Source organism: Amphiura filiformis, chromosome 9, assembly GCF_039555335.1.
Source record: "Amphiura filiformis chromosome 9, Afil_fr2py, whole genome shotgun sequence".
Classification (NCBI taxonomy): Eukaryota; Metazoa; Echinodermata; class Ophiuroidea; order Amphilepidida; family Amphiuridae; genus Amphiura; species Amphiura filiformis.
In genome coordinates this window covers 408,851-427,834 of record NC_092636.1, presented here as the reverse complement: position 1 = coordinate 427,834, position 18,984 = coordinate 408,851, and the positions used below count along the sequence as shown (strand labels likewise).

General features: G+C 35.5%; 1 protein-coding gene across 1 annotated transcript in view; it reads right to left on the bottom strand.

Annotated features, from left to right (window-relative positions):
• The window catches only part of LOC140160489 (QRFP-like peptide receptor), a 57,948-nt gene that overhangs the window by 21,907 nt on the left and 17,057 nt on the right, over window positions 1-18,984 (bottom strand). Inside the window, exon 2 of the mRNA XM_072183725.1 lies at window positions 18,572-18,737. Coding sequence (XP_072039826.1) covers window positions 18,572-18,737 — 166 coding nt within the window. The remainder of the gene's footprint in view (window positions 1-18,571; window positions 18,738-18,984) is intronic.

The window sequence follows — 18,984 nt, the reverse complement described above, 5'->3', positions numbered from 1 at the left end:
GTTAAGACAAACTTGAGAGATACGAACTCCTGAACAGCGCCATCCCGAATTTCAGCCGACACGCTCGCCTCCTTACCAGTTCCGGCCATGATATTGTTCCGAGGGCCTATTTCCCATGTACATTCGATTCGGAACATTTTCTGAACAGATTTGTAATGTTGAGCTCCTATTCTATCGTTTTTATCAAAACAACCAAGAGTCTCTCCAATTTGGTTTCCTCGGGACGCCGATATATTTCGCATAGGCGCTATTTTTTACCGGAACTATGAAAGGTTACACCAAATGCGGAAGGATTTAGTGTAGTGCACCCTTATAAGAAAAAATATTTTTGATATTCTCTATTTTTGGCATCAGTGGTCAACATCCTAAAAAAGTGTAATTGCTTTTTATCGCTAGTCACTCCAAAGTTATAAAACAGGGCTCCAAACAAGCTCGGACTGAGTGAAAACATGATACTTTTCGCAATTTTCAGCATTCAGAGGGCCAGAGCAACATTTTGATCATGTTAAACTGTATTTATAATCCCATTAACATTAGGAAAGTGACTTTGTTTACAAAAATATATGTACAATCACAAATTTAACATGACCGAAAAGCGACATGTGATCATTTCACCCCCCCCCCCCCACTCTTAGATCATGCATAATATAAGGACGTGTCAATAGGCACATGCCTTAAGTTGGGGGGGGGGGGTGTTATGGGTAGATAGAACGTCAATTTGACACTCTAAAATGTTAAATTTCCAAGTTGCGTGTATTATTTTTGCAAGATCTAAAATTAAGAAACCCCATCATTAGAATTAATTGATAAATTTCTCTCTTGGGAATTGAACATTTGGTCATGAGATAAAAATGCCGTTATTTTGTCATCTTTAGGCCATAATATAGTATGCTTTGACTTTAAATGTCTATTGAGACCCAATTAAAGGTTCAGTGATTATTTACAAAACGGTTATAATTGAGTTTTGATCTTATAATTACATTTTGCATCAAAATAATTCCAAAGATGTTTCATTTTTCAGCATCAGAGATAACCAAAAGTGACCACTTCTATGATATTGGGGCCAAAATAGCTCAATTTCAAGCACGGTCTTAAATTGTCAATTCGACGGGAACTTGCGTTTTGAAGCAAATTTCTCGTGCGTTTAAGAATGAAATCGCGTATTTGTAGACGGAAATAGAAAAACAGACTTTTTTTTTTTTTTTTACATCAGTTTCAGTCAAAAATTTAAACTTTTTGGCACTTAAAATCAGGTATTAATCATGTCCATAGCATTTAAAAATGAGTCTTCGAAGGGCACACACCACTAAATAATCGTCCCATTGAAATACACGGGAAAATACAAGAAAGTAAGTTTGTTTTTCTACCCCATGTAACAACATTTTTAATATTTTGATCAAACCAATGTCTTAAATAAAGATTAAACTTTTATTTAAATTTAATTTTTTGGCACAAGTTAAGACAAACTTGAGAGATACGAACTCCTGAACAGCGCCATCCCGAATTTCAGCCGACACGCTCGCCTCCTTACCAGTTCCGGCCATGATATTGTTCCGAGGGCCTATTTCCCATGTACATTCGATTCGGAACATTTTCTGAACAGATTTGTAATGTTGAGCTCCTATTCTATCGTTTTTATCAAAACAACCAAGAGTCTCTCCAATTTGGTTCCATCGGGACGCCGATATATTTCGCATAGGCGCTATTTTTTACCGGAACTATGAAAGGTTACACCAAATGCGGAAGGATTTAGTGTAGTGCACCCTGAACGGCTGCAGGGGGCACACCACTAAATCAATGCGCCATTTGTGTAACCCTAATGAGTTCCGGTAAAAAACAGAAACTTTTTGAGGTATTTTGGGCTGTTCTTTAGACTTATTATTCAGAAAGAGTGGCGAATTATATCTTAAATAAAAGTGTAAAGCCTATACATAAATTTGAGTCGCCAAAAAGTCGCATTTTATAAATATTGAGAAAATAGGTCCGCGAATTAAAAAATGGCAGAATCGGGTTTGCAGTCTTGAGAGCATGTTAAAAACAGTGAGGGCGCTGTTCGCGGCCTCCTAGCGGGAAAACGAGATGGAAGAACCCCATACATTGAAACATATGTTAAACTTTCATCGATTTGCAATCGACTGGTCATCATAAAATATTTTAAAACGAGCCCAAAAGGCCTCAAAATGAGCAAAGAAAACCGGTGTTTTTACACGTGTTTCAATGGGAAGATTATTTAGTGGTGTGCGCCCTTCGAAGGGCCTAGGCGTAAAATCGTGTTCCTGAGAGATTCAGCCAAAATTGAAGTTGGCTTTCGATTAAATTGCAGTTTTTTGATTTAAATAGATAGTTTTTATGTTAGTGAATATATTTAATGCGTTTTAGGTGCAAGTCGCGCTAAGTTTATTCTCTCAGAGGCCTTCAAAGTTTAAGAAACTGTCAAAATTGTGAGAAAACTAAGATTTCTCAGATTTGAAGCAAAATTGTCATAAGGTGACAAATCGGCACAAGTCTTTAAACCTCTCAAATCTTAATTATTTTATAAGGGGGGGGGGTGATTGTTGTAAAATCATTACTATGTAGACCTTTGCCATTATGAAACCTAGTTTCTTTTCATTTTAAAGCGGTTTTAGCAGATAAACGGTCAAAAACTATATGTTGAGAATTGGTATTTGATGCAAATCTAGGGAAATAAGCACAAATGGTCAAAATGTTGAAAATGTGCTCATTTTTGGAATGCACCATGTATCTTTGATAGGACATTTCTCTTGATGTGGATGTCACAGAGCACTCAAACCTTGAGTGTTTTACTCAAAACATTTTATATTTCAAGAAAAATATAACAAAATTCGATTTTATGAACATCATTATTTCTTGAAGGGGGCACACCACTAAATCAATGCGCCATTTGTGTAACCCTAATGAGTTCCGGTAAAAAACAGAAACTTTTTGAGGTATTTTGGGCTGTTCTTTAGACTTATTATTCAGAAAGAGTGGCGAATTATAGCTTAAATAAAAGTGTAAAGCCTATACATAAATTAAAAAAAAAAAAAAAGTCGCATTTTTATAAATATTGAGAAAATAGGTCCGCGAATTAAAAAAATGGCAGAATCGGGTTTGCAGTCTTGAGAGCATGTTAAAAACAGTGAGGGCGCTGTTCGCGGCCTCCTAGCGGGAAAACGAGATGGAAGAACCCCCATACATTGAAACATATGTTAAACTTTCATCGATTTGCAATCGACTGGTCATCATAAAATATTTTAAAACGAGCCCAAAAGGCCTCAAAATGAGCAAAGAAAACCGGTGTTTTTACACGTGTTTCAATGGGAAGATTATTTAGTGGTGTGCGCCCTTCGAAGGGCCTAGGCGTAAAATCGTGTTCCTGAGAGATTCAGCCAAAATTGAAGTTGGCTTTCGATTAAATTGCAGTTTTTTGATTTAAATAGATAGTTTTTATGTTAGTGAATATATTTAATGCGTTTTAGGTGCAAGTCGCGCTAAGTTTATTCTCTCAGAGGCCTTCAAAGTTTAAGAAACTGTCAAAATTGTGAGAAAACTAAGATTTCTCAGATTTGAAGCAAAATTGTCATAAGGTGACAAATCGGCACAAGTCTTTAAACCTCTCAAATCTTAATTATTTTATAAGGGGGGTGATTGTTGTAAAATCATTACTATGTAGACCTTTGCCATTATGAAACCTAGTTTCTTTTCATTTTAAAGCGGTTTTAGCAGATAAACGGTCAAAAACTATATGTTGAGAATTGGTATTTGATGCAAATCTAGGGAAATAAGCACAAATGGTCAAAATGTTGAAAATGTGCACATTTTTGGAATGCACCATGTATCTTTGATAGGACATTTCTCTTGATGTGGATGTCACAGAGCACTCAAACCTTGAGTGTTTTACTCAAAACATTTTATATTTCAAGAAAAATATAACAAAATTCGATTTTATGAACATCATTATTTCTTGAAGGGGCACACCACTAAATCAATGCGCCATTTGTGTAACCCTAATGAGTTCCGGTAAAAACAGAAACTTTTGAGGTATTTTGGGCTGTTCTTTAGACTTATTATTCAGAAAGAGTGGCGAATTATAGCTTAAATAAAAGTGTAAAGCCTATACATAAATTTGAGTCGCCAAAAAAGTCGCATTTTTATAAATATTGAGAAAATAGGTCCGCGAATTAAAAAATGGCAGAATCGGGTTTGCAGTCTTGAGAGCATGTTAAAAACAGTGAGGGCGCTGTTCGCGGCCTCCTAGCGGGAAAACGAGATGGAAGAACCCCATACATTGAAACATATGTTAAACTTTCATCGATTTGCAATCGACTGGTCATCATAAAATATTTTAAAACGAGCCCAAAAGGCCTCAAAATGAGCAAAGAAAACCGGTGTTTTTACACGTGTTTCAATGGGAAGATTATTTAGTGGTGTGCGCCCTTCGAAGGGCCTAGGCGTAAAATCGTGTTCCTGAGAGATTCAGCCAAAATTGAAGTTGGCTTTCGATTAAATTGCAGTTTTTTGATTTAAATAGATAGTTTTTATGTTAGTGAATATATTTAATGCGTTTTAGGTGCAAGTCGCGCTAAGTTTATTCTCTCAGAGGCCTTCAAAGTTTAAGAAACTGTCAAAATTGTGAGAAAACTAAGATTTCTCAGATTTGAAGCAAAATTGTCATAAGGTGACAAATCGGCACAAGTCTTTAAACCTCTCAAATCTTAATTATTTTATAAGGGGGGTGATTGTTGTAAAATCATTACTATGTAGACCTTTGCCATTATGAAACCTAGTTTCTTTTCATTTTAAAGCGGTTTTAGCAGATAAACGGTCAAAAACTATATGTTGAGAATTGGTATTTGATGCAAATCTAGGGAAATAAGCACAAATGGCCAAAATGTTGAAAATGTGCTCATTTTGGAATGCACCATGTATCTTTGATAGGACATTTCTCTTGATGTGGATGTCACAGAGCACTCAAACCTTGAGTGTTTTACTCAAAACATTTTATATTTCAAGAAAAATATAACAAAATTCGATTTTATGAACATCATTATTTCTTGAAGGGGCACACCACTAAATCAATGCGCCATTTGTGTAACCCTAATGAGTTCCGGTAAAAACAGAAACTTTTTGAGGTATTTTGGGCTGTTCTTTAGACTTATTATTCAGAAAGAGTGGCGAATTATAGCTTAAATAAAAGTGTAAAGCCTATACATAAATTTGAGTCGCCAAAAAGTCGCATTTTTATAAATATTGAGAAAATAGGTCCGCGAATTAAAAAATGGCAGAATCGGGTTTGCAGTCTTGAGAGCATGTTAAAAACAGTGAGGGCGCTGTTCGCGGCCTCCTAGCGGGAAAACGAGATGGAAGAACCCCCATACATTGAAACATATGTTAAACTTTCATCGATTTGCAATCGACTGGTCATCATAAAATATTTTAAAACGAGCCCAAAAGGCCTCAAAATGAGCAAAGAAAACCGGTGTTTTTACACGTGTTTCAATGGGAAGATTATTTAGTGGTGTGCGCCCTTCGAAGGGCCTAGGCGTAAAATCGTGTTCCTGAGAGATTCAGCCAAAATTGAAGTTGGCTTTCGATTAAATTGCAGTTTTTTGATTTAAATAGATAGTTTTTATGTTAGTGAATATATTTAATGCGTTTTAGGTGCAAGTCGCGCTAAGTTTATTCTCTCAGAGGCCTTCAAAGTTTAAGAAACTGTCAAAATTGTGAGAAAACTAAGATTTCTCAGATTTGAAGCAAAATTGTCATAAGGTGACAAATCGGCACAAGTCTTTAAACCTCTCAAATCTTAATTATTTTATAAGGGGGGTGATTGTTGTAAAATCATTACTATGTAGACCTTTGCCATTATGAAACCTAGTTTCTTTTCATTTTAAAGCGGTTTTTAGCAGATAAACGGTCAAAAACTATATGTTGAGAATTGGTATTTGATGCAAATCTAGGGAAATAAGCACAAATGGTCAAAATGTTGAAAATGTGCACATTTTTGGAATGCACCATGTATCTTTGATAGGACATTTCTCTTGATGTGGATGTCACAGAGCACTCAAACCTTGAGTGTTTTACTCAAAACATTTTATATTTCAAAAAAAATATAAAAAAATTCGATTTTATGAACATCATTATTTCTTGAAGGGGCACACCACTAAATCAATGCGCCATTTGTGTAACCCTAATGAGTTCCGGTAAAAACAGAAACTTTTTGAGGTATTTTGGGCTGTTCTTTAGACTTATTATTCAGAAAGAGTGGCGAATTATATCTTAAATAAAAGTGTAAAGCCTATACATAAATTTGAGTCGCCAAAAGTCGCATTTTTATAAATATTGAGAAAATAGGTCCGAAAATAAAAAAATGGCAGAATCGGGTTTGCAGTCTTGAGAGCATGTTAAAAACAGTGAGGGCGCTGTTCGCGGCCTCCTAGCGGGAAAACGAGATGGAAGAACCCCATACATTGAAACATATGTTAAACTTTCATCGATTTGCAATCGACTGGTCATCATAAAATATTTTAAAACGAGCCCAAAAGGCCTCAAAATGAGCAAAGAAAACCGGTGTTTTTACACGTGTTTCAATGGGAAGATTATTTAGTGGTGTGCGCCCTTCGAAGGGCCTAGGCGTAAAATCGTGTTCCTGAGAGATTCAGCCAAAATTGAAGTTGGCTTTCGATTAAATTGCAGTTTTTTGATTTAAATAGATAGTTTTTATGTTAGTGAATATATTTAATGCGTTTTAGGTGCAAGTCGCGCTAAGTTTATTCTCTCAGAGGCCTTCAAAGTTTAAGAAACTGTCAAAATTGTGAGAAAACTAAGATTTCTCAGATTTGAAGCAAAATTGTCATAAGGTGACAAATCGGCACAAGTCTTTAAACCTCTCAAATCTTAATTATTTTATAAGGGGGGTGATTGTTGTAAAATCATTACTATGTAGACCTCTGCCATTATGAAACCTAGTTTCTTTTCATTTTAAAGCGGTTGTTAGCAGATAAACGGTCAAAAACTATATGTTGAGAATTGGTATTTGATGCAAATCTAGGGAAATAAGCACAAATGGTCAAAATGTTGAAAATGTGCTCATTTTTGGAATGCACCATGTATCTTTGATAGGACATTTCTCTTGATGTGGATGTCACAGAGCACTCAAACCTTGAGTGTTTTACTCAAAACATTTTATATTTCAAGAAAAATATAACAAAATTCGATTTTATGAACATCATTATTTCTTGAAGGGGCACACCACTAAATCAATGCGCCATTTGTGTTTTCCTAATGATTCGCCGACCAACGCAGAAACTTTTTGAGGTATTTTGGGCTGTTCTTTAGACTTATTATTCAGAAAGAGTGGAGAATTATAGCTTAAATAAAAGTGTAAAGCCTATACATAAATTTGAGTCGCCAAAAAGTCGCATTTTATAAATATTGAGAAAATAGGTCCGCGAATTAAAAATGGCAGAATCGGGTTTGCAGTCTTGAGAGCATGTTAAAAACAGTGAGGGCGCTGTTCGCGGCCTCCTAGCGGGAAAACGAGATGGAAGAACCCCATACATTGAAACATATGTTAAACTTTCATCGATTTGCAATCGACTGGTCATCATAAAATATTTTAAAACGAGCCCAAAAGGCCTCAAAATGAGCAAAGAAAACCGGTGTTTTTACACGTGTTTCAATGGGAAGATTATTTAGTGGTGTGCGCCCTTCGAAGGGCCTAGGCGTAAAATCGTGTTCCTGAGAGATTCAGCCAAAATTGAAGTTGGCTTTCGATTAAATTGCAGTTTTTTGATTTAAATAGATAGTTTTTATGTTAGTGAATATATTTAATGCGTTTTAGGTGCAAGTCGCGCTAAGTTTATTCTCTCAGAGGCCTTCAAAGTTTAAGAAACTGTCAAAATTGTGAGAAAACTAAGATTTCTCAGATTTGAAGCAAAATTGTCATAAGGTGACAAATCGGCACAAGTCTTTAAACCTCTCAAATCTTAATTATTTTATAAGGGGGGTGATTGTTGTAAAATCATTACTATGTAGACCTTTGCCATTATGAAACCTAGTTTCTTTTCATTTTAAAGCGGTTTTTAGTATATATTCGGTCAAAAACTATATGTTGAGAATTGGTATTTGATGCAAATCTAGGGAAATAAGCACAAATGGTCAAAATGTTGAAAATGTGCACATTTTTGGAATGCACCATGTATCTTTGATAGGACATTTCTCTTGATGTGGATGTCACAGAGCACTCAAACCTTGAGTGTTTTACTCAAAACATTTTATATTTCAAGAAAAATATAACAAAATTCGATTTTATGAACATCATTATTTCTTGAATGGGGCACACCACTAAATCAATGCGCCATTTGTGTAACCCTAATGAGTTCCGGTAAAAAACAGAAACTTTTTGAGGTATTTTGGGCTGTTCTTTAGACTTATTATTCAGAAAGAGTGGCGAATTATAGCTTAAATAAAAGTGTAAAGCCTATACATAAATTTGAGTCGCCAAAAAAGTCGCATTTTATAAATATTGAGAAAATAGGTCCGCGAATTAAAAATGGCAGAATCGGGTTTGCAGTCTTGAGAGCATGTTAAAAACAGTGAGGGCGCTGTTCGCGGCCTCCTAGCGGGAAAACGAGATGGAAGAACCCCCATACATTGAAACATATGTTAAACTTTCATCGATTTGCAATCGACTGGTCATCATAAAATATTTTAAAACGAGCCCAAAAGGCCTCAAAATGAGCAAAGAAAACCGGTGTTTTTACACGTGTTTCAATGGGAAGATTATTTAGTGGTGTGCGCCCTTCGAAGGGCCTAGGCGTAAAATCGTGTTCCTGAGAGATTCAGCCAAAATTGAAGTTGGCTTTCGATTAAATTGCAGTTTTTTGATTTAAATAGATAGTTTTTATGTTAGTGAATATATTTAATGCGTTTTAGGTGCAAGTCGCGCTAAGTTTATTCTCTCAGAGGCCTTCAAAGTTTAAGAAACTGTCAAAATTGTGAGAAAACTAAGATTTCTCAGATTTGAAGCAAAATTGTCATAAGGTGACAAATCGGCACAAGTCTTTAAACCTCTCAAATCTTAATTATTTTATAAGGGGGGTGATTGTTGTAAAATCATTACTATGTAGACCTTTGCCATTATGAAACCTAGTTTCTTTTCATTTTAAAGCGGTTTTTAGCAGATAAACGGTCAAAAACTATATGTTGAGAATTGGTATTTGATGCAAATCTAGGGAAATAAGCACAAATGGTCAAAATGTTGAAAATGTGCTCATTTTGGAATGCACCATGTATCTTTGATAGGACATTTCTCTTGATGTGGATGTCACAGAGCAATCAAACCTTGAGTGTTTTACTCAAAACATTTTATATTTCAAGAAAAATATAACAAAATTCGATTTTATGAACATCATTATTTCTTGAAGGGGCACACCACTAAATCAATGCGCCATTTGTGTAACCCTAATGAGTTCCGGTAAAAACAGAAACTTTTGAGGTATTTTGGGCTGTTCTTTAGACTTATTATTCAGAAAGAGTGGCGAATTATAGCTTAAATAAAAGTGTAAAGCCTATACATAAATTTGAGTCACCAAAAAAGTCGCATTTTTATAAATATTGAGAAAATAGGTCCGCGAATTAAAAAATGGCAGAATCGGGTTTGCAGTCTTGAGAGCATGTTAAAAACAGTGAGGGCGCCGATCGCGGCCTCCTAGCGGGAAAACGAGATGGAAGAACCCCATACATTGAAACATATGTTAAACTTTCATCGATTTGCAATCGACTGGTCATCATAAAATATTTTAAAACGAGCCCAAAAGGCCTCAAAATGAGCAAAGAAAACCGGTGTTTTTACACGTGTTTCAATGGGAAGATTATTTAGTGGTGTGCGCCCTTCGAAGGGCCTAGGCGTAAAATCGTGTTCCTGAGAGATTCAGCCAAAATTGAAGTTGGCTTTCGATTAAATTGCAGTTTTTTGATTTAAATAGATAGTTTTTATGTTAGTGAATATATTTAATGCGTTTTAGGTGCAAGTCGCGCTAAGTTTATTCTCTCAGAGGCCTTCAAAGTTTAAGAAACTGTCAAAATTGTGAGAAAACTAAGATTTCTCAGATTTGAAGCAAAATTGTCATAAGGTGACAAATCGGCACAAGTCTTTAAACCTCTCAAATCTTAATTATTTTATAAGGGGGGTGATTGTTGTAAAATCATTACTATGTAGACCTTTGCCATTATGAAACCTAGTTTCTTTTCATTTTAAAGCGGTTTTTAGCAGATAAACGGTCAAAAACTATATGTTGAGAATTGGTATTTGATGCAAATCTAGGGAAATAAGCACAAATGGTCAAAATGTTGAAAATGTGCACATTTTTGGAATGCACCATGTATCTTTGATAGGACATTTCTCTTGATGTGGATGTCACAGAGCACTCAAACCTTGAGTGTTTTACTCAAAACATTTTATATTTCAAGAAAAATATAACAAAATTCGATTTTATGAACATCATTATTTCTTGAAGGGGGCACACCACTAAATCAATGCGCCATTTGTGTAACCCTAATGAGTTCCGGTAAAAAACAGAAACTTTTTGAGGTATTTTGGGCTGTTCTTTAGACTTATTATTCAGAAAGAGTGGCGAATTATAGCTTAAATAAAAGTGTAAAGCCTATACATAAAAAAAAAAAAAAAAAAAAGTCGCATTTTTATAAATATTGAGAAAATAGGTCCGCGAATTAAAAAATGGCAGAATCGGGTTTGCAGTCTTGAGAGCATGTTAAAAACAGTGAGGGCGCTGTTCGCGGCCTCCTAGCGGGAAAACGAGATGGAAGAACCCCATACATTGAAACATATGTTAAACTTTCATCGATTTGCAATCGACTGGTCATCATAAAATATTTTAAAACGAGCCCAAAAGGCCTCAAAATGAGCAAAGAAAACCGGTGTTTTTACACGTGTTTCAATGGGAAGATTATTTAGTGGTGTGCGCCCTTCGAAGGGCCTAGGCGTAAAATCGTGTTCCTGAGAGATTCAGCCAAAATTGAAGTTGGCTTTCGATTAAATTGCAGTTTTTTGATTTAAATAGATAGTTTTTATGTTAGTGAATATATTTAATGCGTTTTAGGTGCAAGTCGCGCTAAGTTTATTCTCTCAGAGGCCTTCAAAGTTTAAGAAACTGTCAAAATTGTGAGAAAACTAAGATTTCTCAGATTTGAAGCAAAATTGTCATAAGGTGACAAATCGGCACAAGTCTTTAAACCTCTCAAATCTTAATTATTTTATAAGGGGGGTGATTGTTGTAAAATCATTACTATGTAGACCTTTGCCATTATGAAACCTAGTTTCTTTTCATTTTAAAGCGGTTTTAGCAGATAAACGGTCAAAAACTATATGTTGAGAATTGGTATTTGATGCAAATCTAGGGAAATAAGCACAAATGGTCAAAATGTTGAAAATGTGCACATTTTTGGAATGCACCATGTATCTTTGATAGGACATTTCTCTTGATGTGGATGTCACAGAGCACTCAAACCTTGAGTGTTTTACTCAAAACATTTTATATTTCAAGAAAAATATAACAAAATTCGATTTTATGAACATCATTATTTCTTGAAGGGGCACACCACTAAATCAATGCGCCATTTGTGTAACCCTAATGAGTTCCGGTAAAAACAGAAACTTTTTGAGGTATTTTGGGCTGTTCTTTAGACTTATTATTCAGAAAGAGTGGCGAATTATAGCTTAAATAAAAGTGTAAAGCCTATACATAAATTTGAGTCGCCAAAAAAGTCGCATTTTATAAATATTGAGAAAATAGGTCCGCGAATTAAAAAATGGCAGAATCGGGTTTGCAGTCTTGAGAGCATGTTAAAAACAGTGAGGGCGCTGTTCGCGGCCTCCTAGCGGGAAAACGAGATGGAAGAACCCCATACATTGAAACATATGTTAAACTTTCATCGATTTGCAATCGACTGGTCATCATAAAATATTTTAAAACGAGCCCAAAAGGCCTCAAAATGAGCAAAGAAAACCGGTGTTTTTACACGTGTTTCAATGGGAAGATTATTTAGTGGTGTGCGCCCTTCGAAGGGCCTAGGCGTAAAATCGTGTTCCTGAGAGATTCAGCCAAAATTGAAGTTGGCTTTCGATTAAATTGCAGTTTTTTGATTTAAATAGATAGTTTTTATGTTAGTGAATATATTTAATGCGTTTTAGGTGCAAGTCGCGCTAAGTTTATTCTCTCAGAGGCCTTCAAAGTTTAAGAAACTGTCAAAATTGTGAGAAAACTAAGATTTCTCAGATTTGAAGCAAAATTGTCATAAGGTGACAAATCGGCACAAGTCTTTAAACCTCTCAAATCTTAATTATTTTATAAGGGGGGGGGGTGATTGTTGTAAAATCATTACTATGTAGACCTTTGCCATTATGAAACCTAGTTTCTTTTCATTTTAAAGCGGTTTTTAGCAGATAAACGGTCAAAAACTATATGTTGAGAATTGGTATTTGATGCAAATCTAGGGAAATAAGCACAAATGGTCAAAATGTTGAAAATGTGCTCATTTTTGGAATGCACCATGTATCTTTGATAGGACATTTCTCTTGATGTGGATGTCACAGAGCACTCAAGCCTTGAGTGTTTTACTCAAAACATTTTATATTTCAAGAAAAATATAACAAAATTCGATTTTATGAACATCATTATTTCTTGAAGGGGGCACACCACTAAATCAATGCGCCATTTGTGTAACCCTAATGAGTTCCGGTAAAAAACAGAAACTTTTTGAGGTATTTTGGGCTGTTCTTTAGACTTATTATTCAGAAAGAGTGGCGAATTATAGCTTAAATAAAAGTGTAAAGCCTATACATAAATTTGAGTCGGCAAAAAAGTCGCATTTTTATAAATATTGAGAAAATAGGTCCGCGAATTAAAAAATGGCAGAATCGGGTTTGCAGTCTTGAGAGCATGTCAAAAACAGTGAGGGCGCTGTTCGCGGCCTCCTAGCGGGAAAACGAGATGGAAGAGCCCCCATACATTGAAACATATGTTAAACTTTCATCGATTTGCAATCGACTGGTCATCATAAAATATTTTAAAACGAGCCCAAAAGGCCTCAAAATGAGCAAAGAAAACCGGTGTTTTTACACGTGTTTCAATGGGAAGATTATTTAGTGGTGTGCGCCCTTCGAAGGGCCTAGGCGTAAAATCGTGTTCCTGAGAGATTCAGCCAAAATTGAAGTTGGCTTTCGATTAAATTGCAGTTTTTTGATTTAAATAGATAGTTTTTATGTTAGTGAATATATTTAATGCGTTTTAGGTGCAAGTCGCGCTAAGTTTATTCTCTCAGAGGCCTTCAAAGTTTAAGAAACTGTCAAAATTGTGAGAAAACTAAGATTTCTCAGATTTGAAGCAAAATTGTCATAAGGTGACAAATCGGCACAAGTCTTTAAACCTCTCAAATCTTAATTATTTTATAAGGGGGGGGGGTGATTGTTGTAAAATCATTACTATGTAGACCTTTGCCATTATGAAACCTAGTTTCTTTTCATTTTAAAGCGGTTTTTAGCAGATAAACGGTCAAAAACTATATGTTGAGAATTGGTATTTGATGCAAATCTAGGGAAATAAGCACAAATGGTCAAAATGTTGAAAATGTGCACATTTTTGGAATGCACCATGTATCTTTGATAGGACATTTCTCTTGATGTGGATGTCACAGAGCACTCAAACCTTGAGTGTTTTACTCAAAACATTTTATATTTCAAGAAAAATATAACAAAATTCGATTTTATGAACATCATTATTTCTTGAAGGGGGCACACCACTAAATCAATGCGCCATTTGTGTAACCCTAATGAGTTCCGGTAAAAAACAGAAACTTTTTGAGGTATTTTGGGCTGTTCTTTAGACTTATTATTCAGAAAGAGTGGCGAATTATAGCTTAAATAAAAGTGTAAAGCCTATACATAAATTTGAGTCGCCAAAAAAGTCGCATTTTATAAATATTGAGAAAATAGGTCCGCGAATTAAAAATGGCAGAATCGGGTTTGCAGTCTTGAGAGCATGTTAAAAACAGTGAGGGCGCTGTTCGCGGCCTCCTAGCGGGAAAACGAGATGGAAGAACCCCCATACATTGAAACATATGTTAAACTTTCATCGATTTGCAATCGACTGGTCATCATAAAATATTTTAAAACGAGCCCAAAAGGCCTCAAAATGAGCAAAGAAAACCGGTGTTTTTACACGTGTTTCAATGGGAAGATTATTTAGTGGTGTGCGCCCTTCGAAGGGCCTAGGCGTAAAATCGTGTTCCTGAGAGATTCAGCCAAAATTGAAGTTGGCTTTCGATTAAATTGCAGTTTTTTGATTTAAATAGATAGTTTTTATGTTAGTGAATATATTTAATGCGTTTTAGGTGCAAGTCGCGCTAAGTTTATTCTCTCAGAGGCCTTCAAAGTTTAAGAAACTGTCAAAATTGTGAGAAAACTAAGATTTCTCAGATTTGAAGCAAAATTGTCATAAGGTGACAAATCGGCACAAGTCTTTAAACCTCTCAAATCTTAATTATTTTATAAGGGGGGGTGATTGTTGTAAAATCATTACTATGTAGACCTTTGCCATTATGAAACCTAGTTTCTTTTCATTTTAAAGCGGTTTTAGCAGATAAACGGTCAAAAACTATATGTTGAGAATTGGTATTTGATGCAAATCTAGGGAAATAAGCACAAATGGTCAAAATGTTGAAAATGTGCACATTTTTGGAATGCACCATGTATCTTTGATAGGACATTTCTCTTGATGTGGATGTCACAGAGCACTCAAACCTTGAGTGTTTTACTCAAAACATTTTATATTTCAAGAAAAATATAACAAAATTCGATTTTATGAACATCATTATTTCTTGAAGGGGCACACCACTAAATCAATGCGCCATTTGTGTAACCCTAATGAGTTCCGGTAAAAACAGAAACTTTTTGAGGTATTTTGGGCTGTTCTTTAGACTTATTATTCAGAAAGAGTGGCGAATTATAGCTTAAATAAAAGTGTAAAGCCTATACATAAATTTGAGTCGCCAAAAAAGTCGCATTTTTATAAATATTGAGAAAATAGGTCCGCGAATTAAAAAATGGCAGAATCGGGTTTGCAGTCTTGAGAGCATGTTAAAAACAGTGAGGGCGCTGTTCGCGGCCTCCTAGCGGGAAAACGAGATGGAAGAACCCCCATACATTGAAACATATGTTAAACTTTCATCGATTTGCAATCGACTGGTCATCATAAAATATTTTAAAACGAGCCCAAAAGGCCTCAAAATGAGCAAAGAAAACCGGTGTTTTTACACGTGTTTCAATGGGAAGATTATTTAGTGGTGTGCGCCCTGCACTCCCAAGCAACGGCGCAAAATAAATGATACAGCTCGTCGTACAACCAAGAGAGGGCGCACAGTACTAAATCATTTATTTATCTAGTAACAAACACACGGCGCATGTGCGAGCCGGGAAGTTCAAGCGTGTGAAAACGAGCTGAGAGATGTAAACATGACCGAGAGCAGAAACGACTCGGTGCAGAAAATCACGTCTTTTTTATGAATCTAAACAAAATCACAGCAATCCTTTCACGGAATATAACGCCAAAGTCATATCTATCACATGTCAAAAAGAAGCTGAATTTATCAGATAAGCGAGAAAGGGTCGAAATTTCGGGTCAAAAATGTTTTCAAAAAAAAAATCATAATTCATTCATAAATAGCCGTGAGAACTGTGTTTCTAAATCAACATTCCGGGCTCATTGCACCTGTTGGGAGTGAGTGACAACCTTGAAATTGGTATCAAAAGATGCGCTGTGGCAATCTGCATAATTTCCACTCTAAATAGATTCCATAATTGGCTTAAAAAAGCCATGAGAACTTCGTTTCGTTGATTATCACTTTTGGCAAAAAGTGATAATCAACGAAACGGGCTCACTGCACCTGCTAGGAATGAATGCTCAAACCATCCGCTTTCACTATCTGCATAATTTGCGATCAAAATCAATTCATAATTCATTCAGAAGTAGCCGTGAGAACTTCGTTTCGTTGATTATCACTTTTGGCAAAAAGTGATAATCAACGAAACGGGCTCACTGCACCTGCTAGGAATGAATGACAACTTTGAAATGAGTATCAAAACATCCGCTGTGACTATCTGCATAATTTGCAATCAAAATCAATTCATAATTCATTCACAAGTAGCCGTGAGAACTTCGTTTCGTTGATTATCACTTTTGGCAAAAAGTGATAATCAACGAAACGGGCTCACTGCACCTGCTAGGAATGAATGACAACTTTGAAATGAGTATCAAAACATCCGCTGTGACTATCTGCATAATTTGCAATCGAAATAAATTCATAATTCATTCATAAATAGCCGTGAGAACTGTGTTTCTAAATCAACATTCCGGGCTCATTGCACCTGTTGGGAGTGAGTGACAACCTTGAAATTGGTATCAAAAGATGCGCTGTGGCAATCTGCATAATTTCCACTCTAAATAGATTCCATAATTGGCTTAAAAAAGCCATGAGAACTTCGTTTCGTTGATTATCACTTTTGGCAAAAAGTGATAATCAACGAAACGGGCTCACTGCACCTGCTAGGAATGAATGACAACTTTGAAATGAGTATCAAAACATCCGCTGTGACTATCTGCATAATTTGCAATCGAAATAAATTCATAATTCATTCATAAATAGCCGTGAGAACTGTGTTTCTAAATCAACATTCCGGGCTCATTGCACCTGTTGGGAGTGAGTGACAACCTTGAAATTGGTATCAAAAGATGCGCTGTGGCAATCTGCATAATTTCCACTCTAAATAGATTCCATAATTGGCTTAAAAAAGCCATGAGAACTTCGTTTCGTTGATTATCACTTTTGGCAAAAAGTGATAATCAACGAAACAAACTCACTGCACCTGCTAGGAATGAATGACAACTTTGAAATGGGTATCAAAACATCCGCTGTGACTATCTGCATAATTTGCAATCAAAATCAATTCATAATTCATTCAGAAGTAGCCGTGAGAACTTCGTTTCGTTGATTATCACTTTTGGCAAAAAGTGATAATCAACGAAACGGGCTCACTGCACCTGCTAGGAATGAATGACAACTTTGAAATGAGTATCAAAACATCCGCTGTGACTATCTGCATAATTTGCAATCAAAATCAATTCATAATTCATTCAGAAATAGCCGTGAGAAATGTGTTTCTTAATCAACAATGCGGACTCATTGCACCCGTGAGGAACAACTGGTATCACAAGATGAGCTGTGACAATCTGCATAATGTCCAATAGCCGTGAGAACTTCATTTCGTTTCGTTTCGTTTCGTTTCGCTGAATATAATAAGCCTTTTGAATGAGTTATGTACGTTTTACAAAAGTGTTGTTGTTTCAGCCCTCTTTGCATCATATCTCAATAACCACATGACCTACAAAAGTATATCTGTGATATTTCATTTGAATTCTTCTACACACTCGCTATGAACATGATGAAATGATCAATGCAATTTTTGCCAAAGCTCACTACCATTCGCAAGATGCTATGAACTACCAAATCGCAACAGTTTAAAACAGTTGCTAATGACAATTTCGCGCTCTTTTGTAAAATTCATTTGTTTAACATTGGACATGAGGCAATCATATCACCACGATACTTGTCATTATCAGAGGTGTTATGTGATTTGTTATCATCTCATCATGTATAGTTTACCGCGCCATTTTGTAAATTGTATATTTTAGAGAGTGTAATAACCAACAGTAGGACTAATATGCATAGGCGTAGATCCCGTGGGAGGGTGGTGGTGGGGGATAAACCCCCCATAATATTTTGCCAGGGGATGGTCCATACAATCATCCCCCCAATGTTGACGCCTGAATATGGGTTTCTGACCAAATTAACCTCATATTTGCCCATTTTAGCCCCATTTTTGAACCTTATTTCATCTAGACTACCCGTAGTCCACTTGCCCATTGTGCATACTCTGGATATTGTATTTAATCAGAGTTTTAAGCTTAAAAGCTTAAAACTCTGATTTAATTAATGTGTGCACAATTGATAGATTTTCACATCTGATCAGTCACCCTACTCCCTCTGTTTGTTAGCTTCCCAAGTTCATAGTCGAAATTTCGGGGTTCGCTATCAATAAACGGGTAGATTCCAAAATCAGAATTGTTCAGTATTAAAGTGAGCCGTTATAATTATGCAAGATAATGTTGCATTCAATTACTTTTATTGTCACTAATCGTCTGATATTTTTAACTCTTTATGACCATTTTACTATTGAATACTTTAATTTTTATAAACATCAGTATAATTTTGAGTTCAACGAAATGGGTTCATCATGACTAATAATAACATATTTTTAATAAAATTCGACTATGGCATAGTCTATATTTCATCAGTTTAGCTTCAAAATAGCAAAATATTTCTCTACGCCACTGCCTATATGATGTGAATATTATCAAATCTCATACTACCGAAACGCAACAACATAATTACAAAACGTCATCGACTTTAATAATGATTATAAAATGGTAATTACCTGTCAACCGCAATAGCAGTCATGGTAAAGACAGTGATATCAAATCCTAAGAATCGAACTGCTCGATGAATGGCACATTGGATATCAGATCTCCATAACAACGGCCACGTGACACGGTAGAATTCTGTCACGTGAAAGCAAACAACTGTCATTGTCACAGTGTCTCCTGAAAATAAGAAAGATAAATAAAATAGAAAAATAACCTATTATTTTGAGCAGTTATTGTTAGTCACTTATTTGTCTTGACCTTGTTTACATGTGGATCCAGCTGTGAACTTTCCCTTTGAATTTACCTTCCAAGCAAACACAAACATTTTTCAAAACGTTATTTTTAATGACATTTAACATGTTTAAATGTCGGGTTTTATAATACATCACAACATTTTTTAAACGATTTATATCATGAAAAAACA